At 41.1% G+C, this 25988-nt stretch overlaps 1 protein-coding gene across 1 annotated transcript in view; it reads right to left on the bottom strand.

The window, feature by feature from the left end:
• Nucleotides 1-25988, bottom strand: part of Arfgef3 (ARFGEF family member 3) — a 142183-nt gene that overhangs the window by 86553 nt on the left and 29642 nt on the right. Inside the window, exons 3-4 of the mRNA XM_027401943.2 lie at nt 10708-10789; nt 7708-7839 (exon numbers count right to left, since the gene is read on the bottom strand). Coding sequence (XP_027257744.1) covers nt 7708-7839; nt 10708-10789 — 214 coding nt within the window. The remainder of the gene's footprint in view (nt 1-7707; nt 7840-10707; nt 10790-25988) is intronic.

Genomic DNA, 25988 nt, shown 5'->3' with positions numbered 1-25988 from the left:
GGGAACAAACAGGACAGACTAGATTCTCAAGTGATTAGTGTTTTGGCAGACTTCCAGTTATCTTCCACACTGTGATCTTTGTCAAGAATAGAACTCTGGCATGTGTCTGTTCAGGGTAAGACTACATTTCCCAGCCTTCTCTACAACTTTCTGTTGGCCTATGACCAAGTTCCAGTTAAGCAAGCTGAAATGTTTTCTTCTTCCTTCTCCTTCCTCCATCTGCTTGGCTGCTGCACTCGAAGTATTAGCTAGGGCTACAGAGCCATTGTGGAGTATAAAACCGAGAAACAATACCAATACATGAGGGTTTCTAATAGATAGGGTTCAGCCAATTCTGGCTTATGTTTATCAAAAGAGTAAAATTCTGCCTCATTTTAGCTGAAGTGAACATTAGTACTTTGACCTTCTCTTCCTTTCCTTTGGGTCTAGTTGTCATATCTATCTGGTTCTGGTTCATGCTTTTTAGATCATTTCCAGTCTAAAGATCACTTTGTCAGGAGAACCTCCTTTCATACCTTTATACCTTTCTTCTACCGGGCCCTTTTATAAATGTTTTTCTGGTATCTGGATTATATTGTCACTGAGTTTACCATGGTTTATGCAGTCTTGTATATTTCATTGACTTCTGCCTTAATGTTTAACCTCCAAAGACTGTTTTTTTTTTATAAAAAACATGGCTTTGATTTAATTTTCTTTATACCATAGGATCATCTGTGTCCAGCATACTGCCTGGCACACAAAAAGCAACAAAATATTTATTGAATAAGTGATTGAGATCATTGAAGGGTGTTTCTGCTCCCCTAGGAACTCAGGATGCTAGAACATTCACAGTAAAAATTGAGGTCTTCCACCTATGATTGTTTAACTTCAGATCATAGAGGCAAAGTTTTAAACCCACATATGTTCAGCACCTAGATGTGCTGATACTTACAAAAAGAAATTAATAGATAATATACAAACCTCATCTCACAAAGAATGAGTGGATTATTTAAAGGGAAAATTATAGATATAGATTTTGTATGTTTATACCTTATTTTTAATCATTAGCCTAAGACAATTATTCCAAAGGGTAAAAAAGAAAAGAAGAAAAATGTAAGTATTAAATCAATGTGTATACCACCTAGAAAAAGATTATCTCAATCACCATTAGCAGCAGCAAGCAAGGCTATCTAAAAACAAATTACTTAGGAGAACCTACACTATTAACTTGCCACTTCGCTTAATGCACATACAGTATTCTGAAGCTTGTTAGACTGCCTCCCTACACCAGCAGTTAAAGAGTTGTACACGACCTCAACCTCCAACAGCAGTACATTATGGCGTCATACATTTTTCATCAAGCATTGGATTTCCCTCAATGCTAAAGACAATTATAAATCTTCCAAAGTGCCATCATGGCTTTCTCTGCCCTTTGATAAAAGAAGGCAAGACATGCAGTCATTCCACCCTTAAGCATTGCTAACTATCATTCTTTCCATAGTGCACAGTAGAAGATGAGTTGCCCAACATTAAAAATGCCAGGCCACTGGATAAATGTATAACTGTTTAGATAAATTTCTCAGTGAAAGACTTTCCATTAATACTTTATAGAGAGCTGAGTGTGGATAGCTCTGTGGATAAAGTGTTTGATATGTGTGAGTATGAGGATATGGATTCAGTCTCAGAACTCCTGTGAAAAAGCCAAGTATGGTGGGGTGTTCTTGTAATCCAGGTGCTGGTGAGGTGGAATTGAAAGGGCCCTAGGGCTTGCTGGCTAGCCAAATTGGCTGAATCAATAAGCTCTGGTTCTCAGTGAGAGAGCCTGACTGAAAAAAACAAGATAGACGGATTCCTGAGGAATGATACCAGAGTTTGATCTCTGGACTCTAAATGGACATGCACCCATACACACAATTGCTTGTGCACACAAAATATTGTGAGAGGGAACTTCAACATGGCCCTTCTGTGATAAGGTTGCAAATCAGTGGTAGAGTGTGCCTAATGTGCACCAAGCTCTGGGTTTCACCTTTGGCTCTGCAAAGAGGAAAATAAAAAGTAAAAATGCACCCCCCGCCCTGCTTTCTGACAGCAGAGTTCCAAGTGCACCACCCAAGGCTCAGAACTGCCAGCCAAACTGCATACTCTATGCCTAGGATTTCCCTACCTTTGTATGTTCTCGAGGCATCAGCTAGACTTTGGTCATATAAAAACACTTGATGGTAGATGCAAGTCCCTTCCCCTCCCTCCCTCCCTCCCTCCCTCCCTCCCTCCCTCCCTTCCCTCCCTCCCCTCCCTTCTCTCTCTCTCTCTCTCTCTCTCTCTTTCTCTCTCTCTCTCTCTCACACACACACACACACACACACACACACACACATACACACACAGATTAGTTGATTTTTCTTCAATGCCTCCAGGTCATTAGAAAAAAAAAAAAAAACAATGTATATAAAAAACTGTAGGACACTTTAAAGCACTATTGTCCGAGGTTGTACACGACACCTTACTTTGTATTGTTAAGCCTGATTAACCACAAAATCCAATTTGAATCTCATAGAGTGGGTGAGGGCAGATTATTTTGGGGGTTGGGGGGCACAGAAAACACAAGACTCTCCCAGCCACTCCTAGCTTTCCCCTTCAGTAGTTCATGCCTTAAGTTTTCTGTTCAGCCATCTATACAATGGGATAGTAATGTCTACCACTTGTCAGTGTAGATTTAGCAGAGAATGGAATCCACTGTTTAAGAGAACATATTTCCCCTCAGACTGAATTACTGTTCAAATACTGACTCTGTATGACTAGCTGTATGACCTTGGTATGAATGTAAAGTACTTGCAAAGTGTCTGATACATAATAAATTTTAAATAATCCACCCCTGTCATTTCCTCTTTGAAATGTATAATTACCCCACTAGCATTCATCTCTATTATCCAAGGATGTACATAAAATAATACATCCGATAGTAGCACTCTCGTCAAATGACTTTAGAGGGTCATGTATCCTGTCTTATCACCACAGCCAGTCTGCATTCCCTAGATAGGATGCTCACATCTCTCTCTATGGCTTGCAGAGGTAGGCTGCGAGTCATAATTCCTTCCAGTCTTTGAAGGCTAAGCCAGCTGTATCAGTTAATAACCTCACTAAAGGTTATCCATTACAAAGAAGGAAAGACCTAATTACTCTAGGCAGCAATGCCATTAGTTATATCCATGGCTCCTTGTAAATTCTGTGTGGCATTTATGGAAATGACGCATATGAGGGGAAAATGTTACCAAAGCAGACTTGCATTTAGCTTAAATATTAAATAGTCTCCTGACATCTATGAATCCATTTCATAGGTAATCTATCTTTGGAGAAACCTTCTTTCTCATTCTGTATAGCCCTGACACTTTATTTGTTCAAGCTATAAAATTTTTATTTGGATTCCGTGGCCATTTCAATAAATCAAAATTACCTTCTCTCTCTCTAAATAGTAAAACTGTGTGAAGCAGCTCCCACACTAAGTAATTTAACATCACTCCTCTTTAATTTGTTAGAACCAAGCATCACTGACTTGTTTTAACCCTTTTTGACTGAAAGTCTAGAATCTTCTTTCTAAGTGGGGAAAGCTGCTATCCTTGAAATCCTGGCTTTCGTTATCAGCTAATTTTGTTTGCTCTTTTTAAAAACCTCTAAAAGAGAAACCATAATATTTTTCTCTCCAGGAACTTAATATTCTGGTTATACATTCTTTAGGAGTGTGACCTGATTCAATTTCTTGTGCTTATAAGCACTAACAGCAAGTATGTGAATAAAATCCATGACAGAAACTTAAAAAACCAGTAAAATAAAAACACAGTATTAGCAGGCTTATCGGCCATTGAAAAGAGACGCCACCTCTTATTTAAATGAGAAAAGTAAACTGTCCTCCTTCGGATTTAAAATGTTTTATCAAATGGTGGTGCTATTGAGGATTTCTCAAGGCCCAGTAAGGGAGAGCTACTTGTTCCTGAACAAAAGAATGGAATCTGAGTTCTACCCCTGGCCCCCAAAGATAGGAGTGCTACTATTTCTCCCTTAAGAATTAATCTGCCTGGGTCTGTCAGTCACCTGCCTAGGAGACTGGCCAAAGGAAATCTGATTCAGTGAAAGATGGGAGGCATAATTAGTCCCTTAATGAGATAATCAGCTTGTATTTCCCAGAAGCCCCGCCCCCAGCGCCCCTGCTTACAGAGCTGCCATGCAGCACTGCTGAGCCTGCCTGCTTTTCAGAGTTATAACTCAAAAAAGAGTAGCTTTCCTTTCCTTCTTTTTTTTACATCTTTTTCTTCCGGATACTAAGCCTAAGCATGCTTCTCCTGAGACTCTTGTCTTTCTAAGTCTTTCTCTGAAGCTTCCTCCCCTTCTGCCACACAGCTGCTGGTCAACCTCCATCGGGGAACAAGCTGGCTTTCTTGGACCCTAACTCTAAAAGGTGTGGCCGTCATTCTATTCCCCCCCCCAACCCCCGCCCCCAGCAGCTGCTGAGATTCCAAGCCAGTCCTGTTGTTTTTATCTGGAGCTTCTTCTGAGCCCACTTCTAAATTCCTTTATCAATGAGACTCAGTACTCAGAAGGGAACCTGTGCTTCCTGGGTATCACCAGGGTGTTTTATAGACATGTACTGTGCAGTGTTGGACAGGCATAACAGAAAAGTATTTCTCCAGATCAACATTTGAAAATGTTTACTATGTCCCGTTTTAATTTTTTTGGACCAGGCATGGTGGTGCATACCTATAATCCTAGCTTTTGGGAGGATGAAGAAGGAAGAAAGCCATCTGAGTTTGAGGCAAGCCTGAGCTACAAAGTTCTACATGAAGCTGGGCGGTGGTAGCTCACGCCTTTAATCCCAGCAATCGGGAGGCAGAGGCAGAGGATCTCTGTGAGTTCGAGACCAGCCTGGTCTACAAGAGCTAGTTCCAGGACAGTCTCCAAAGCCATAGAGAAACCCTGTCTCGGGAAAAAAAAAAAAAAAAAAAAAAAAAAAAAAGTTCTACATGAACCAAAGTTAGAGTGGGACCCCTCGCCAAAGAAATCCAAAACCAAAACCCCCACAGAACAACAAAAACAAAAACCCCTCAAATACGTGCCTGTAAAATATTCATACAAATATCTTGTTTAAATAACTTCTTATGTGAATGAGTTACATAGAAAAACACAGACTAAATCAACACATTCTTCTGATGTAATGGGAATCTAGTCTTTCCTCCTATGGCCCAACTAATTCTATTTTTTTTTCTCAGTATAATTTTTGGGAGAATAGGTGGGTAGATACTGTATTTTGATACAGTAGCAATATTAGCAAAACTAGAACTTAATTATAAGTCACTTGCCTGGGTCATTACAAGATAAAGAAGACAAGTTTCTAGAAATCACTATAAAATTGTTTTGAAATCCCCTGTGCATAGAGAGGAGAGATGAAAATTGTAATATTCTAATCTAGCATGAGATTTCAGAGGCAGTAGACCCTTAAGACTACACTTGGAAGTCCCAAATGCAAGGTGGCCAGCTTTGCCTCTCCAAGAGTGGCACAGAGGAGGGCTGGGACGACTGCTCATTAGGAAAAGTGCTTGCCATGCAAACAGGATGGCCTGTGCTCAGATCCTCAGCACCCATGTTAAAAGCCTGCTGTGGGCAGCATGCATCCATAAGCCAGTGCTGGCAGGGACAGGAGTGACCCTGGAACTTGTAGACAAATTGGCCAGCTCCAAGTTCAGTGAGTGACCCTGTCTCAAAACACAAGGCGGACAATCATCAATGAAAACCTCTGATATCAATCTCTGGCTTCCACATGTCTGTGCATACAAGGACACACACATACACACAAAGAACGGCACAGAGGCAATGGAGAAGTAAAGCACATCTAGGAATGCTTATAGCCTAGTTGATATGTGTATATAGTACATAGGTGCCAAAATATATCAAAGGATAAGGCCAAGTGCATGCTGTAGAAGCAAAGAGAGTTAAAGATGAATGAGACCTGAAAAATCAACCAGCAGGTAGGTTCTCTCTGTCTGCTGTTTCTGAGTCTCACTTGAGACACTGGAGAAAAGTGCATGTTCCTAGACCTACCACATCGGTGCCCATTCAAAAGGAGCAGGAAGCAGAGGCAGCATCCAAGAACATAGAACTCGCAAAGAACTTGCTTTTTGACAGACAGCATGTCAAGTTTTTATAACACTGCCTTGCTTCATACTAAGGAATTGTATTGGGTCAGTACTAACATTAAAGCAGACGAAGCCCCTGAGACTGAGGCCATCTTGGTCTACAGAGTGAGTTCCCGGATAGCCAGGGCTACACACAGAAATTCTGTCTTGAAAACAAACAAACAAACAAACAAACAAAAGAAAGAAGAGAAAGTCAAGACAAAGAATGGTTAAGGGCTCTGTCCCAAGATGCTCTGCTGTGGATGGAAGGAGGAGGGTCAAACCAGGCAGGTGTACTTCAGAGTCTAAGTATTGATCAGTACCTAAACTCCCCACCAACCCAGGAAGGTCAAGTTAGGGCAATACTGACTGAAGACAATCTCTTCTGGTGGAGAAATTGAAACCCCCAAAGTGAAATGCTTTGTCTAAGACAAATCCTTACAGTGTATGTTTAGGAAAAAGTCAACCATGACTTGACACCATCTGTTCTTGAATATTCCTCTCCACACACTCCTTTAGGGCGGAAAAGAGCTGACTGTATTAAAAGCCATCTTGTTAGTTCATGGTGTGCTTCTGTGGCCACAGTTACTCTGGGGCAAAGTCCACCATTTCCTACCCAGCATTCCTACCCAGATCATGACACATGCCAATCAGAATGATGGATTTCAGTAGTTTTCCAGAATAAAGGATGGGAAGGAGAAATACCAACCCTAAAGGGAAGTGGTAACGAACAAAGAGGAGATATGACTAATATAATGTGTAAGTGTGTGGGTATATCCATGGGTGTATATATGGGAGCCTCTATGTGGGGGAGTATGTAGGGTGCACATCTGTGCACCTGTGGGAGGCAGAGGCGTGAGTATGCATTGCTGTACATATGCATGTGGAAGCCAGAAGCTGACTTCTCTTTCCTCCTTATTTTTAGAACAGGTTCTCTCAGGGAACCAGAAACTCAGCACTTAGCTAGCACTGACTGGCCAGGAGGCCCACAGAACTCACCTGTCCCTCCCCAACTGCTTGTGTTTGATTAATAGATGAATTCTCCCTTACCCATCTTTCATGTGGGTATTAGGGGTCTGAACTTCCATCCTAATGCTTGCCCAGCAAGCACTTTCCCCATTGAGCCACCTCCTCAGGTCTGGCTGATAAAACCTGAGGAGGAAAACAGATCATAATTCTGATATGATTCTGAGGGGTGGCCTTCCTCCTGCCACACTGGCTGTGTTAAGTCTCAGTCTGTGGCAAATAGGATTAGGTTTTTGCTTTGGTGTAGAGCATACAGGCAGGCACAGAACCCAAATGGTCAGCTTGATCCCCAAGCTGAAACTGCACACATTTGACATACGCCAGATCAGGGCACAGTCCTCACTTCTTGTAACTGCACCTTGTCACTCTTAAACAATCAAGCTGAGGTTGGAAGGCCACAGCCAGGATGATAACCCAGATAAGATGACTGTACCATGCAATGACACAGTTACAGTAGAAAGGCAGCTTTGAGACAGTAAGTGCCAGGGTCACAATGTGCCCATTTCCTATTGATGTGCAATTGTTCCCATGTCACACCAACCTTCATCACTTCCACCTGCAGGTCCTCATTGAGCGAAGGCGTCACTTTCACGGCGTTTAGGATCTGATTGAGCAGTTGCTTCTCATCAGAGTCTGTCTCCATGGATACAAACCTCTCTTCTGACAGGAGCTTCTGGAAAGAGGCACAAGGCAGTGATTGCAGCCTTTGCTGTTCTAGCTTATTATGTACGATGCTCATTTTCCTGACTCAGGAGTATCTAGCTGGAGGTCATCAGGCCACTGAGAGGAAAAACTTGTAACACTTAAGAAGAATGGGTTTTGGTGTCTTTCTAAGGCTAGTTAATTCATGATACATTTCAGCCAGTACCATGCTATGGGCTAACCATCTAGGTGATGCAGAAAGTGGGAATGAAGGATGAGAGTGCAAAGAAGAACCCAAACTCACCAAACAATCACTCACAGGTACACTTTTATTGAATGTAAAGTTCTGTCACATGACAGGAAAATGTCTTGAGAGCATAAATTCATTTTTTAGATATTTATGTTTTATTACCTAATGTGAGCGTCATTTTTCTGGAAATTATTCCCAAATCCCCAAACCTTAATATATATCCCACTAGAAAAATGAAAGAATTCACTTGCATGGGGACATCAGGGGAGCTTGTGGATTAGCTTTTTGCTACTTCAGGACAATGCTTATTTTTCAAAAGATTTTGTTATGTTTAGGAACCTACAACTCTACTCTCTCTCACTTCTTTAGAGCCACATAGATGAAGCATCCAAAACACATGCAAAATGTGCCCTGGGAATGAGCAAAGGGCTTTTGTCATGGCCTGACACTAGAGAGTGATGCACAGCTTGAGTCACATTCTCCAGTTAGAATGTTGCCAACAGTCACAGTACGTTCTATGCTCTCTCCCCCTGAAAGCCCAATTCTTACCCACAAAGGCTGCAATTAAGTTTTCTCTCCAATTTTGAACTCATGCAATGGATTTGTCCCCCCACTGAGACTCAGCATAGGACTTTATATTTATTCTTGGCCCAATGTGTTCTTTTCCATTGTAAGTGAGCTACAGTAGGAACCTGTTTCAAATCTTATAGCATCCCTCAGAGAAGTCCAGAGTTGAAGTTCATATTGGAGCTGTCTTATAGTGAGAAAGGCCTAGAAGCTCTGCGCTTGTGCCTAAAGTTACCAGGCCATAGGGAGCAAGGGGCAGACTCATAAAAGGAAGACTCCGCCATTAATCACCAACATGAATACAATTAAGCAAGCTCTTGAAAACATGGAACTGCAGCTTTGAATGTCACAGAATTGGAAAAAGAAAAGCACAATGGGAAATCTACATGATACTGGAGAAAAAAGAGAAATGCAACAGGTCAAAACAAATCCTTATTTATGTCTGCGGATGGCCCAATTCTAGAGATCAAAAGCCTCTGAAGAAGATTAACAATGATGCATCAAAATTTTCTATGCTTTTATTTGTTAAAATACACTGTATCTACTTCCAATCCACTGAAGCTAATGGGACCTGATTTCTGACTCTTTCATAGGGCTTCACTTTTAGAAGGCAGTAAGTAGGGACCCTGAGCCTAAAAATCCTGAGGAATTGCCCATGCTAACATGAAGGCAAAAAGAACAAACATCACTTGATCTTCACTGTGCCTCTAGAGACCAAAGGCCTTATAAAATCAATGTGTTCATACAGCCTGGATTAGAGCCACTCTGGTATAAAACACAAATGCTCAGAGAAAGACGTGTTCAAGTAATCTCACTTTTTGGATTAGACCAAATAATTTTTTCTATTCTTTGCAGTTTTGTTCTAGAAATATGATATATTAATCCATTCACTGGCCTAACTGTAGAGTAAAAAAAAAAAAAAAAAAAAAAAAAAAAAAAAAAAAAAAAACAAGTTCAGATTCAGAAAGACAAATATGATGTTTTCCCCTATTCCCAGGGCTTATATTTTACAGAGACATAAAATCAGATATCCCTCAGTAGAAGGAAGATGTCTGGGAAAGAATGGAAACATGGGGCTGAGAAAGGGGGAGAGGGGAAACAGAGGGGCTTGGGGAAGAGAGAAGAGGAAAGTAGGGTGAATACTGTCAAAGTATATGATATACATGTATGAAACATCTTTATGAGATCTCATTATCAAGCATGGTGAATATACACCAATCAAAATGCCATGCCATGTTCAGGGAAACAGATACAATGAAGATCATCATATTCAGCTGGTTCCAGAAAAACAAGTGTCATGTTTTCTCTCATTTGTGGTTAGCAAGTGTCATGTAGATAACAACAAAAAATCATGTATGGATACATAGCATGAAAATAGAAGGGAACTGTCTAGGGAAACAAAGGGTACTAATGTAATGAGAGTGGGAGGGGAGAAAGGGAAAGCTAGAGGGTATGGGGGAGTCTGCCCAATTTATAAGACATCATTGTATGAAAATTTACTAAGATAAATTGATGAAAAAAAATAACATCTTTTCAATTACTCTCAATCCTGATTGCACCAAATCACAGATGTGGAACCCAGATGAAATCTGACTTGATAATGAACTTCTTGGGCTTAGCTGGGTCCCTGTGAATCAGTGCTTGACTACAGAGGCTCAGTCAAGTAATGCTGTATCTAGAGACATTCTGGAGGCTATAAGGAGATCTGTGAGGACTGCCTCTGGGGACAGAAGCAGCAAAAGAGAAGAGAAAGCAGAGAGAGAGGGAAGAAGAAAAGACAGAGAGACAGGCAGAGAGAGAGAGAGAGTGGGGGGGGATGGGAGGTGGTCAGGACCCTTTTAAAAGGGAAAGTAGTGATGTACACAGGTGGTGCTCTTAGTGGCTGCAGCTGAGGGCATACCCTGTCAGAACCCCAAGGGCAAGCCAATACAGATGCCTGAATACTAACACCTTCTGCAGCTATTATCTGAATTCAACCAAATTTTTAGACAGCCAGTATTTAACATGCTAATGATTTGCTCCTTCAATGCTAATGCGGTCTGTCAGCTTCTATCACATGACTGCACCCAGTTAAAGTCATACCTGCATCCCAGCCAAAGCATGTTGGGCCAGCTTCACATTCTTTGATTCCAAAGCCAACTGGAGAGGCAGCAGGCATTTCTCCCTGGCAGACATAGAAGTAAGTACAACATGTGAGCTTGGCAAAATTGTCAGTCATGCACTGTAGGCCTTATGATGCACCCCCACCCCAATCCCCACCACCACTACCCCAACCCCCCACTGCCACACAAAAACCTATAACCCATCATGAAATTACATACAACTTAGAGAGCAACAAAGCTGTGCAGAAATGACGATACATCAGGAGCTTGCCTTTTTAATGTGGCTACAGGAAGAACAAATACAATTACTTCCTCTAATGGGTATACAGCACGCTAATTACAACATAGCAGGTCTTTGAACCTGCTTTCTCTTTCCCCAGATTAATGAGCTGCTCATACCCAGTACACCATATATGAGCAACTCTAGGGAGCAGTATTTACATCAACCTCTATGTCCCACTCAGAGCCTTTTCCTTGCCTGAGAAGTCATCACATCACCATTAGCATTCTTTATCCATAAAATTTAAAATTCTATTAATTTGCCAATTCCTCCCCAACTCAAAGAATACAATGGTCATTCATATTTTTCAATTTTCTTCTATAGTCTCTATCAAATCTAGACTACACATATTCCCAAGATATAAATATAGCCATAGATCAGCAGCTTTGGCCAATGAGAGGCACAAAAAAAAAAAAAAAATACAAAAGATAGAGAGCTACTTTGACTGCCTAAAGCTTAAACACAAAAACAAACAAACAAATAAACAAACAAACCAGAGAATTAAAGCATGTTAGGAACAACCCAAAAGAGCCACAAAGACAAAAGGATTTTGTATTAGAGGCGTTGACTTTAGATAATTAAACAACAGGTCAAGGATTTTAATCAATCCATTATTTGCTATTTTAATCAACCCATAATTCCCCCATTGGTTCCAGTGGTACAACAGAACAAATGCCACTCTGATAGGGGAAGTCCTTCTGTGTATATGTTTGTCTTATTGGTTGATAAATAAAGCACTGTTGGCCAATAGGGAAGCAAGATAGGTGGGGCTAGGAGTCGAGGAGGATTCTGGGAAATGTAGTAAAAGAGGAGAGTCACTATGTGATCCTGGGAAGAGAGGACACATGCCGCTTGATAAGTCTTTATAAAATATATAAGTTAATGGTTATGGTTGATATTTAAGCTTGAGCTAGCAAATAAGAAATCCTAGTCATTGGCCAGCAACATTATAACTAATATTAATGTTATTTGGGGGCCCTAATGCGGTGGCAGAACTCAGGCGGCTAGTAGAAAGAGTTATCGTTACACCATTCCATTTTCCCTGTTTACCTCCAATACACCAAAGCAGTCCCATTGTCTTTTTTTTCATTTTAATTCATTTATATTTTCAGCAGAAGCCAGAAAGATAAGTGAGTGAGCCACAGAGTTAGACTCTAGGGTTTCATTTGTGGGGGAATAAGGGTCACTGCTATAGAATACAATGAAATAAATTTTATTATAGCCTGATTCCTTCCTGTCCACCCCACAGCTCTGAAGCCTTCCTGTGGAATCTTCCACCAGCAGCTCCCTACTGACAAAGTGAGAGCCTATGACCCTCCCTGATGTCAGCTGTAGAGACAGCTGACAACAGCCCAGCAAGAAGAACACTTGGTGCCTAATCCTTCTCACCTCTCCCCTTGCCAATCCAATGATCCAACATCCATTTTTACATGACAATGGATGAACATCCCTGCCAGTTTACATGAAGTACATCCTTTGGCACAGAGATGAATTACCCAAATATGTTCCTTCCAGATGGGTGGCTGTAACTTTGTCACTGTTATCAGTATTATCTGCCCTTCTCAGTGACAAGGCAAAAACCCTGCTGAGCAGTCGATTATAGAAGGAAGAGATAAGACTTCCAATTTTGCTTCCCTTGTTCAGTCATAACCAGTTCATAAGCTTGAAAAATTAATTAGAAATATGAAAACAGAGGGAGGAGGAGGGATAATGGACTGATGAGGTAACAGCAAAAGCAGCCCTGGATTTGACCTGTAAACCCCAAAACAATCAAATCTCCATCAGGACGAATTTACTATGAAAGAACTTTCAACTTTGATTTGGAGTCAGATCAATCAATGAAGGCATAACACCAAGAAGCAACCCAGGAAGTCAAAAGCTCTTATAGCTAAATAGATGGCACAGGAGACACCTATGGGGTAGTTGTAGGCTGACATTGCACGTGCATTATATATTCTAGTTCAAGGCTAGTGTGAGTGCCACATGCAGCAACCATAGGCATTCCTTTGTAAATGCCCCTCGGGAAGCAATATTGTGTTCATATACACCTTAAAAGTCACTACCACCCATCCTTCCATCTGCACAGAGTCTCTATAGTCCTTACTCTACCCTAGGCTTCAGACAAATTCCAGGACTTCCGGGGTGTATCATGACTCTGAAGCACTTTCCCAGACTGCTTTTCACACTGTCATGAAGGCAGGCCTGCTAGGCTGGGGTTGTTTCAACACTAGGTTTGTGCTGAGTTGAAAGGTATCAGTTGTTAGTGTGAAGTCCATGGGCTACGGATTCACTCAGACCTGAACCAAATCATAATTTTGATAGGTCTTTGCCTCCCATTCATTAAAACGAACAATCTTAAAGCTAATATTGAGTTGGGCAAAACAGTTTATACCTGTAATCCCAGAACTTGAGAGGTTGAAGCAAGAGTACTGCTCCAAGTTTGAGGCTAGTCAGCTCAATGAAAGTAATGAATGGAGACTCTTATGCAAAATAAAATAGAAAAAAAAAAGTCCCAAATAGTTGAAGTAAGGAGTGGGTGACTGTAGAGCAGGGAGAGGCAGAATTTTTCAATGCAAAAACAGTTAATGAGAGCTGCTGTGAATTTCACGTGGTCTCTGTTGAAACTGTCTGACTCTGCCAGATAGAGAGGCAGCCACAGACAACAAGTAAGTCAATGAACATGGCCATGCACCAATAAATCTGTATTTTTGAAACCAGGCAAGGGCCAGATCAGCTCTACATACTAGTCTGCCATGTCCTGGCACAGATCATGTCTTAGAACATGGGCTAAGCAGATCAAGCCTTCTCATGTATCCAGAAGGTTTTTGCAGGACTTGGGGCTAAATGTCTCGGAAAGGCATCTACAAAACCAAAGATGGCACCAGAATCTCTCTTAGAAAACAAGTGCTTTGAAGAAATATCACTGTAGGCAAAGACTTCCCTGGGGAATTATACCAAGGCATTCTGTCCATCCATTGAACCAACATTTGGTATCTACAGTGTGCCAGGCACCATGCACAGATCTGGGCATGAGCCAACATGCAATAGAGCAGGAGGCTTTCTATTCTGTTCCTTTGTATTCTGAAGTAACTAGAAGGAGAGAATGTTCTTAGCATGCACTCTTTCTATATTTAGTTTTATCTATAACTACAACTTTAAAATAAGCCTTCCTATCCTCAGGTTATACTAGAGAATGCTTGGGTTCAGTCTGCCCAAATCCATCCAATTTAGATGTATTGCAGACAATTCAAATCTAAATCTATCTGACATGCTAAACCAAATTCCTCCTAACCTCCTTTGTTATTAAAAGTGCAGAGCAAAGCTAGGACAGTTGTTTCTTAACCATTTTTAGGTCACAGATTAGAAAAAAAAATCCAGCATAAAAGGGGACGGCAGAGGAGAGCTGTGTGCTCAAACCACATCGCACACAGGAACAAAAATGTCCTTGTGAAACCCAGGACCATGTCCAGTGAAAATAGGCCAATTAAAAACATTATTTGAGGGATATGGAGGTAGATAGCTTAGCGCATAAGGTGTTTGTCACAAGTACGAGGCCAGAGTTCAGAAGCCACATAAAATCTGAGCGTTCTAGCAGCCACCCATAACCTGAGTCCTTGGGAGATGGAGATGCCCAGGACAAACTAACTAGCTAAAGTAACCAAGCGTTCCACTTTCATTCTTCTGCTGTGGGAAGCACTCTGTCCAGCAGCAACTGGGGGGGGGAGGTTTATTTCAGCTTACAGATTGCAGTCCATCACTGAGGGCAGCCAGTGCAGGAGCTCAAGCGAGAACTTAAAGCAGAAACCAAGGGGGAATGCTATAACTTACGTGTTCTCCCCTCCCCACTCCTCACTCCAAAGAGTTAGTGTGTGTGTGTGTGTGTGTGTGTGTGTGTGTGTGTGTGTGTGTGTGTGATGTACACTGTGTGTGCAGGTACTTGCAGAGGCCAGAAGAGGGTGTTTGATCCCATGGCACTGGAGTAATAGGTGACTGTGTATTGCCTGATACGAATGGATTCTCAAGCACATCAAATGCCCTTAAACTCTGAGCTAGCTCTCCAGCCTCTTAGCCAGTATATATACATATACAAACATATATACATATACACACATACATATACATGGGCGTTGTATGTATGTATGTATGTATGTATTATGTATGTATGTATGTATGTATGTATGTATGTATGTATGTATAATCTCTCAGAACCTCTGGCCCAGGGAAGGTATTACTCATGGTGGGCTAAGACCTTGCACTGGTTAGTTTTATGGCAACATGATACAACCAGCTCTCACTTAAGAAAAGGGAACTTTCAGTTGAGAAAATACCCTCACCAGATCAGCCCTTGGGCATACCAGTGGTGCATTATTTTTTTTAATTGATGATTGATGTGAGAGGGCCCAGATCACTGTGGGCAGTGTAACTCAGAGATGGTGTTCTTGGAACTATAGGAAAGCAGGCTAAGGAAACTACAAGGAGAAATCCAGTAAGCAGCATTCTTCCATGGCCTCTGAATCAGTTCTGGCCTCCAGGTTCCTGCCTTGAGTTCCTATCTGACTTCTTTTGATGCTGGATTGTGATGTGGAAGTGAAACATAAACCCTATCCTTCCCAAGTCACTTGTGTTCTTGCATTTTATCACAACAGTAAAATTCCTAAGATGGTCCTCCGACATCAACGAACAATCAAGACAATTCTGCAGACAGGTCCACAGGTCAATGTGTTCTGGGAATTCCCTAACTGACACTTCTCAGGTGACTTTAAGTTGTGTCAGTTGGCAGTCAAAGCTCATTTGGACACTGAGATTGGCAAGCTCTGGATTTACTGAGGACTCTACCTCAGGAAATAAAGCAGAGAGCAACTGAGGAAAACATCTGACATCAACTTGGGACAAGTGCCTACACACATGTGCCTACATGTTTGTAAACACACATGTACACACATGACAAGCTATATTAGTTACTTCCTAGTTGCTGTGATAAAACACCATGACTAAGGCAACTTATAGAAGGAAGTATTTACTTGGAGATAAGAGTCCCTCACCACCACTGCAGGGAAACAGGACTGTAGGTTGCCATGGCAACTGGAGCTGTAAGCTGAAAGCTCACACCTAGAACCACAAACAGGAAGCAGAGAGTCAACTAGGGATGGCAGTAGACTTATAGACCTCAAAGCCACTCTCAGTGACACTCCCACCAACAAGGCCACACCTACTAACCTCTTGCAAACAGCTTCAGTAAATGGGAACCAAGGATTCAAATACTTAAGAAAATGGCAGACATCTCACCTAACCCACAACAGAGGGAATGTATTATTTTGCAGGAGACTCTTCCACCAGTTCCACAGGGACCCTTAGTCACTGCACTGAGGGGAAAGAACTCTGCCCAACATAGTAGAAACTTAGGAGTTTTGCTGAGTCAAGGGCTGTTTTGATGGCTTGGCTGGGTTTAGGATGCTACTAGATAGTCTCTGACAAAAATTCTACAACGATCCCTGGGCACAGGATTCAGGGGGATAACTGACTGTCGTTACATCTGAGGCTCTTCAGCCCCTCTTATCCTATAGCTCCAAAGCAGAATCTCTGCCTCAGATCCTGGCTTCAGCTGGAAAGTAACACATGTGCCAATCAGCAGGACTCATGGGGCACATCTGATTTCCCACCCTGCCCTGTGGTATCATTAAAACGCTCCAGCCTTCCTTTTGTAAAGTGACTTTAATGAGAGTGCGTGACAGGCCTGTTAATTGGGGCTCAGGATGAGATTTATAATAAAGATGCAACATTGCACACACTCAGTCCCCTTACACCTTCTAAACACAGATAAATCATCTTTTGGTCTTTCTAGATACTGTCTCATTGGGAAAAAAACAGAGGAAAACCAACATCCATTTACGTTTAGTGACCACTTTTTATGCATAGGCATGTACGAATTCATTCTTGCCTAATTAACTGAAGGCAGCAGGCTCCAGTTTCATGTCCTGCCATGCCATTATTTTTTGAAAAATAATTAGCAGTATGCCAGTCTCACACCAAAGACATTATCTTGTGACACGGTGTCTGGTCATGTCAAGGAGACTAAAGCCGTCTCTGTAACTGCTGTCACAGATCACAGACCAGCTTTATTGGGCTTGAAGGCAACAGAGGACAATGGGAAATTTAAAAAGAATGGGAGAGAATTACAACTTGCTAATAATTACCTAAGAACATGAACAGAAATGAGCATTTCTAGTAAAACCACATAGTTTTCAGAGTTTGAGTTGATTCTACTTTGATGCCCCGGTGGAAAGTATCAACAAGTCAATTTATTTTTGTAAGGTAGTTCACTCTCTGCTTTGAGCCACTATAAGATGATATAATATCTCTTGTTGAAATCAGTGACTTTTACATTCAATATGCCATGCTACACAACTTCATAATTACCTTCATAATTGCAACACATAAAAAGTAATTACAAAACCAAAATTCATATTTTATTGAATTATGACTTTTGAAGGTGCAGATTTGCTATGCTTTGAACATGGCTTGTTGCCACTAAAACTCACACTGGGGCTAGGTCCCCAGAGCTGGGTAGGAAGTGTCTGGCCACAGGGGAAGAGCTGTCCTGAAAGGATTAATGCTCTCTCTCAGCACTAAATTCTTGCTTTCTTGGAACTGGATGAGTTGCAGTTAAAAGTGAGTGTTGACAAAGCAAATTCAACTTTGTGTTGTATCTGTTGGGACTGACTTGTCCTTGTCATGTTTCCCAAGCTGGAAGTAGCTCATCATCATCAAGAGGCCACGAAGATGCGTGGCCCATGGTTTTCAACCTCCTAGCCTGCAGAACCATAAGACCGAATAAACATCTTTCTAAAATAAATTACCCCCTCACAAGTATTCGGTCATATCAAGAAAAAAAAAAAAAACAGGCTAAGGCAAGAGTTAATTGTGCATAAACAAAATGAAACTAACAGGGCAAAGGACCCAGACCTCAGGGAGAACTTCCTATTTTTCTTAAGCTAACCAAATGCAGTATTAAGCTGCCTCCCCTAAGCACTTGTCTTTATACTAGAAGATTAGAGCTTCTCTCATCCCTCATTACAGAACCTTCTTTTTTGGGTTGATGGTGATTAATGCGGAGACTCCCAACTGAGCAACATGCAAAGCACAAGAGACTGTGGAGTGCTTGGTTCTAAGTGAGGCTCAGAGATTACCAAAGAATAGGGTGGCGGGAAGACTGTAAGAGCCAGAGGAAGTGGATGACTACAGCAAAACTGTGTCTTTGGGTCATGACAGGGCTGTTGCACATACTCATGGCAGTTGTAACTACAAGTGTAAGACATGCACAAGATTCAGTCAACCAAGTTTCAGTGTAGATGAAGAAGAGGTCATGATGATGTTCCACCTTAGCTGAGATGCTATTGGGAAATGACGGCTGCTGGGAAAGGAGTCAGGTTTTGGTTTTTGTTTTTTCCAAGAATACAGCTCCTCCTGAGAGCCTGCCCATGCTTTGGTAAGTAGCCCTACACACATGTACATACTGGCAGAACTAAGTGGAATCAGTGGGTTTAAAACACAGAGCCCACGACATTGGGAGGGAATAGAAGTGGTTGAAATAGGGAAAGATTAAAAGGGAAGAGAGTGAAGGTAGAACTGATCAAATACAATATACTCATGTCTGAAATTTCCAAACAATTAAAAAAAGGTAATGTAAATAACCACCAAACTGGAGATGGAGACAGGCATAGGCCAGGTCATGTCTTTATCCTTTGTGAGTGGCAGTTCATGAAGCAATGTTCTACTCCATGGCATTATAAGAACTTACAAGCTGTTTGAAAGCAAGAAACAACTCATTCTTGGATGTTCCTGCTGAGTTCCAGACATTGCTACCACCATTCCCAGTTGCCATGACCTGTCCTAATTTGAGTACAGGTTTTTCAGCCTCCCATTGTGGTGCTCTCTTCATGCTTCTAAATACAGATGCTTCTAAATACAGATGTCTTAAACAGTTTTTACCAACACTGATGGATTTCTACTGATGAAGCTTTTGCCTAAGCCAATTCCACGGAGCCAGTTGGAATTAAATTGGTTCCTTAACTGACTTTCTCTAGAGCACAGTTAAAACATTTCCATTTTATTTCTGGTTTCATTCATATTTCATTGAAATTGTTTTGCCAGTGTCAACCCTTTCCTCTTTATATTTAAGATGAAGACTAGAGTCAGAAGCTATTTTAGGCCTTCGGGACACAGCTAGGATGGACACGAAATCCATTTTCTTCCACAGGCTTACAGGATTTCTTAGCAGGCCAACGGCAGTTATTAAGTTGAGCATATGAAATTTTCATTTCTCTTCAGTCAGAAAAGGTTTATTGGCAACTTCAGATGATTCAATCTAGCACAGAAGTCTGAAAGAACATAGCTATGCTCATATTTTAGCTCAGGATTTAAGGTTGTATTGTTTATCATTTTCTTACAAAATGCTTACATGCACATAAAAAGATCCAAGAGTATAAAAGGGTATCTACCATTGGAAATCAATTTGGCTTCTGCCTAAGAAAGAGCTTTGTTAGCTCAGTGCTGACAATGGGCATTTCCACAGAGAGATGGCTTCTTTTCTTTTCACAAATGCTCTCTGCATCAGTCTTTCCACTGGAGATACTTTTGTAATCAGAAGGTCATGATCCCTGTTATCACTACCTCTAGCTCCTTGTAAAACGGTCCCTAGAAGCATTTCTTTCCCCTGTACTGCTCAAAAAGGGGCAAGAACTTTACCTCCACAGACACAGGGTATGAAGAACAAACTCTTCCATTTCTTTCCGGAGTGTATAAAGTCTACATGTTCTCTATGGCTACTGTTCTGTCCATAAAGAATAGCTAATTACCAATATGCTATCTTTTAAAAGTTGTGAGATAGTATACTTTAAGTGTTCTCAAAACAAAAATGATGAATATGTGTGATATAACATGTTAATTGGTTTAATTTAGCCATGCCATTGTGAACATACTATATTCTGTATCATAATTGTGCATGACTTTATTTATGAGCTAAATAAATGAATGAAACAAAAAAAGAATAGCTGTTTACATTGTGGTATGACCAAGATTAATTGAGGGCTTACAGTTTCAGAGGGTGAGTCCATATCCATCATGGCAAGGAGCACAGAGGCAGACAGGCATAGAACACACTCACTGGAGGAGTAATTGAGAGTTTATATTCTAATCCACAAACTTGAGGCAGAAGCTAATGGAATGGTGTGGTCTTTTGAAACCTCAAACCCCAATCCCCAGTGACACACCTACCCCACCAAGGCCACACCTCCTAAACCTTCCCAAACAGTTCCAACAACCAGCATTGAAATATATGTGGCATTCAGGGACCATTCTTACTCAAACCAGAACAGCAACTGATAAAGCAAACTTGTCAATCACCCGAAAAAATTTTCAAAGCTAGTTTTTTTCCTTTCACAGTTTGTGCCTAAGTTTGAAAGCAACTACAAACCAAGTAGAAATTAACACAAATACAATATTTTGCTATATTGCTAAGAACAATAGATTTAACTTTTCTATTGTGAAGTTCTGATCTACTATTCTTTTAATATTTGAGAATGTATGAAATGAGTAAAAAAGGTAATTGATAAGGGAGAGTCAATTTTTAATCATTTTGGAAGAAAATTAATGATAGAGTATAGCTTGGTACTTTTACTTGAAATCTAGTATTATTAATATTACTATTTCTACCATAAGATATAAGTTCTATATAATCAGAGAGGGAAAACTATTTTTATATGGGGGGGGCAACAGCTGACATGATGTCCATATTAATTCTAAGGATGACTGTTCTGAACTCATTTTTGACAAATATTGAACATGAGTGTAGTACTAGGTTTGCACTAAGCAAAGAACAAAAGGAAAATTGGTGTTGTTCCTATTTAAGACAGGAACAAGAGTGGGCAGACCTTTCAAACACAACTGAGGGCAAAATACCTGTGAAGGGTTAACAAGGTCACTTAAAGGGTTACTGAGCCTTTGGTGACAGACAAGGCCAGAGCCAGTGGCCCCCTCACCCAGTGGACACAGTCCTAGTGTTACCACATACTGGACTTTTTCTTTGGGTCAGGCATCTGCCACTTCCAACAAAAGGATATTTGGGTCAAGAAGGAATGACAGTATGACATTTATTAAAGTCTTCAATGTGCCAGTCACTGTGCTGAGGGCTTAGTTTGTTATTTAATGACTGTCACCATGATTCAGTGAACAAGGACAAATACTGCTGGTACTTGATGCTGAAGGAATAGAGAGGAAAAAAGAAAATTTGCATCTGGACATATGGTAGGATGTGCTCCTGGCCAGCCTTCATGTTTGTTTGTTTGTTTGTTGTTTTCCAGTCCCAATGAGTACTAGATTAAATATTTCACACAGAGCAAGGAGATGAAAGAGCTTTTGTGAAGAAATTTCCAGGAATAAGATCTCTGAGAAATGGGCTTGCAGCCAGGCCTGCCAACCTGAATTTAGTCCTCAGGACCCACATTATAGAAAGAAAAAAACAATTCCCTCAATTTTTCTATAATTCCTATACACACATGATGGCATGTGCATACACACACAATAAATTAATTTTAAATATTTTAAAGAAACTCCCTTCCTACCCACTGTCACTCCATCCTCTCAATTCCTGCCATTGGTCACCACATAGTCGTAGACCTTGCTTGTATATTTTCCACTGTGAGCTGCTGCTGTAAACTTCACCTCACCTCCATCAACAGATTCCCAGGGGAAGCACTTTCTATAACACCATGGAAGGGATCTTGGCCTTATGATTTTTCATGAAGATTAATGCATTGGTATGCATATGTATCAAGAGTTCAAGAATATTAATCTGCTTTGGCTGGGGACTGTTTCTTCTCGTAACCCTTTCTAAGAAAATCATCACAGACAGCAAAAGACTTTTACTCTGGGATCATTTGCATTGTAAATAAAGCTAAATCATGACAAACTGATAGAATCGAATAACGGGCAATAACAAAGCATTCTGGAGTTTTTATTAATACAGGAAAATATCTGGGTTAGAAAACAAATGACATATGTGTTTAGAATGGGCGAGGAAGGATGAGGGACAGGGAGGAACACCAACATCTCCAAAATGTGTCTTTTTCTACTGGGGACCAGAAGATTCTGGTTTGACTATTTACATTTTTAGTTTATTTATTGAGGCACGAAGCTCAGGCTGACCTACAATTTTTACTTTCCTGTCTTAGGCTCCCAAGAACTGAGATGGCAGCCATGTACCACCCATGCCTCTGTTTCTACATTTTAAAGATTTCAAGAATTAAATATCATCATCGTTTGGTAACTATGGGAGACTGTTCCAAGATGTTCAAATTTCTTGGATGAAACAACACAGTCACAGTATATGACCTATGTATACCATCAGAATAATTAAATCATCTATAGATAAATTTTAATATCTAGTACATTGAGACTACTGTGTTAATGGTTGCTAAAATGTGTTGTTTGGGGGAATAATGACAGGAGGAAAATATCTGTACAGGTTTCATCACAGTTGCAACTTAAAAATCCTACTTTCAACCCCAGGTTGGTTGGATCCACAGATGCAGAACCCATAGTTCTGGGAGGAGGTTATTGTTTTAGAATAAGAACAGTGATATTGGCCCTTCCCTGCAAGCACACTCCCACCTTCCCTTCATTGCTTTTTCCTGGCCCCCTGAACACCATGTATACGTGCAGTCTGGCCTCAGTTTAAGCCCCTTCTTCACCTCTTGGGCTCCCTTCATTCCTCCTATGATAACACTCTTTACACTTTATCAAAAGCTGGCAGCAGCTTCCTCTTTCCTTGTTTCTTACCTCTAAAAACAACAACATAAACAAAAACAAACCATCACTTTTCACAGGCTTACTGAATTCTGTCTTTTCCTAAAAGCCTTCTAGACTCAAAAGAGGCTCACTCATGAACCCAAAATGCAGCTGTCTGTCCCACTTCTAACGTAGAATAACCATATTTAATATAACCTTGTTCCCTTCTACAATACATCATCATACAAACAAGCATGTAGGCCTCTAATGACAATGCTAACAGCAGGCAACCTATGGAAATTATTCTGCCCTCTCTGGTTTATGGCATTCACAAGCATTTTGTTAGTTAACGACTTTTTTCATGATCAAACACTCCAGCTGGCAATGAAGAGTTAGGACTCTGGCCAGATTCCAGCAGGAGGACAGCACTCCTCTGCCATGTATTAGCAAACTGAAGCAAACCACAGGAGAGGCTTGCAAGTGCAATAAACAAATCTCAGGCAAGAAGAGAAAAATCAACTGGCAGTAGCATTAGCATCTTTTTTATATGCTGATAACCTTGTTTAAATATGTAGCTTCTTTTTGAAAAACATGGCTACTCAACTCTATGACATAAACATCTTCCAGAAAGTCTACAGAACCAGCCAGGTAGTGGTGGCACACACCTTTAATCCCAGCAATTGGGAGGGAGAGGCAGGCGGATCTCTGAGTTTGAGACCAGCCTAGATCGAGTTCTAGGACAGTGAGGGCTACACAGAGAACCTTGTCTTAAAAAACCAAAAAAGTCTACAGAACCAAGGACAGGTAACTGAAAAACATAAGAAAACAAATCACCTTGGAGAAACACTGATTTTGGTTCCTATTCATGACATACTAGCCTATCAAAGCTCATAATAATATACACACATTTATTAGAACATTTACAAAACAAATGTCCTGACAACAAAATGATAGGTTAAATGTGAAGTGAGGCTTCTGTTAAATAGAAATTTCTAGTATTTGTGGTTAGTGTTCATGTTTTACACACCCTCAGCCTCTTCAAGAAAAATCACAAAACAGGAGAGGAAGGTGGCCCAGTGGTCCAAACCTATGACGCTGGCTACTTGTTAGCTGGAGGCTGGAAGAATACAAGTTCAAGGCCTGTCTGGTCTACAAAGTGAGTTGGAGACCAGTCTGGGCAACTTGGAAGAGGCTTTGTCTCACAGCAAAATGAGGCTAGGGATGGAGTTCAGTGGTAGACACCTGTCTAGCATGTGGGTTCCACCCCCTGTACCACTTTGGAGGATGGAACACCCCAGTTCTACTTAAGGGGGGCAGAGACAGGTGGCTGGGAAGATGGCTCAGTTCATAAGGTGCTTGCTGTGAAAACATGGACACCTGATTCCAGTTCCCCCACATCCAGCCAGGCACAGTAATGTGTGCTTGTACTCCCAGCAATGGGGAGGCAGAGACAGGAGAGCCTTGGAGTTCGCTGACTAGGCAGTCAAGCCAACTGGTGAGTTCTAGGTCCAGTGAGAGATGCAGTCTCAAGAAATAAGGTGAAGTGATTAAGCTAGACACATAATATCAACCTCTGGCATATTCACACATGTGCATACTTGCACACACGCACACACACAGCATTCACAAGCATAAACACGTGTGCGCACACACATGATAGTAACATTAAAAAACTCATGAGACAGTTCTAATATATAATATTAGTTACAATATCAAAGTACTTCCTAAAACCAGTCTATTACTAGATCAACATAAGTGAATTGAATTGGTATTATTAACTGACTAATAATCTATATTTGAGAAATAAGATTTTTAATAATAAAGACAGTCTTTAATAAACATTTAGTCTACTATATATCAAGGCAGTACATGGAATGTTAGGTGTATAACATACGACCCACAGACTAGGGAGGTGACAGACTACTGAAAACATGCAAACACAAGTCAAGGCAGTGGAGACCTGTATTTTATAGTTACTAAAGTGAAACCAATCCTGAAGAAAAATGCAAGCATCTTTACAGATGTGGTGACATTTATTTGGCCTTGAAATAGAGGGGACAGAATGAGTCTTTGGTCAGCCAAGGGAAAAGACATAAAGGTAGAGTAGGCTCATGCACAAGCTAATGTCCCACTGTGACCAGATAGGAAGGTGGTGAGAGCAGGCTTTGACAAAGTGGATATGATCCAGGGCTTACAGGTCTCACATGCCATGCCAGGGAGGCTGGCTATGGGCCAGGTGAAAAACAAGAAGCTAATGGGAGACCTTTAATCAAGGGGATGATACAATCTCAGACATGGTCCACAAAATGGAGCTCTGGTTACAATGTAGAGAGTGGAAACAAGCAAAGCATGATAGGAAAAATTAGAATAACAGCAGTCTGGGTAAGGGTCACATTCAAGCTCTCACCTATTCAAGTCTTTATTTTCTTCATCAAAAATAGGGAACTATGGGCTAGAGACATGGCTTAGTTGGCAAAGTGCCTGCTGTGCAGCATGAGGACCTGAGTTCTGGTTCCCAATATCCATGTAAAAGCCAGGTGTGGTGGCATGCATCTGTAATGTCAGTGCTAGAGTAAGAGAGGTACAGATAGGGGGATTCCCCAGATCATTGGCCAGTTACCCTAGCCAAGTTGACAAGCTCTTGGTTCTATGAGATTCCCCTCTTAAAAAATAAGATGGAGAGTCAGTAAGGAAAACACTACCATGTTGACCTGAAGCCTCCATATATGTGTTGTTACTCTTTCTTTCTCCCTAGCACACACACATACATGCACACCCCCATACATATGCACACAAACACACAAATACTTGGCATACATAAAATTAAAAACAAGTAACTATGGTGGCACACGCCTTTAATCCCAGCACTCAGGAGGCAGAGGCAGGCGGATCTCTGTGAGTTTGAGGCCAGCCTGGTCTCCAGAGCAAGTGCCAAGATAAGGCTCCAAAGCTACACAGAGAAACCCTGTCTCGAACAACCAAAAATAAAAAAGAAATGTAACTCATATTACAAGGAGAAGTATTGCAATGATTAAACAGCTGTATTAGATTCTTGACTTATTGCACAAGGCCAGCCTAATGTTCACAGTACTCTTCAAATCCCCTAGCTCGCCCATTTATCTTCCTACTGTTTGATCTTCCTTGTCCCTCATGAGGCCTCATGGCTACAGATATGGACACTTCAGGCCACAACCCCT

This window comes from Cricetulus griseus, chromosome 2 (assembly GCF_003668045.3).
Source record: "Cricetulus griseus strain 17A/GY chromosome 2, alternate assembly CriGri-PICRH-1.0, whole genome shotgun sequence".
Classification (NCBI taxonomy): Eukaryota; Metazoa; Chordata; class Mammalia; order Rodentia; family Cricetidae; genus Cricetulus; species Cricetulus griseus.
The sequence above is the reverse complement of the archived record's forward strand: the minus strand, read 5'-3'. Positions and strand labels throughout refer to the sequence as shown.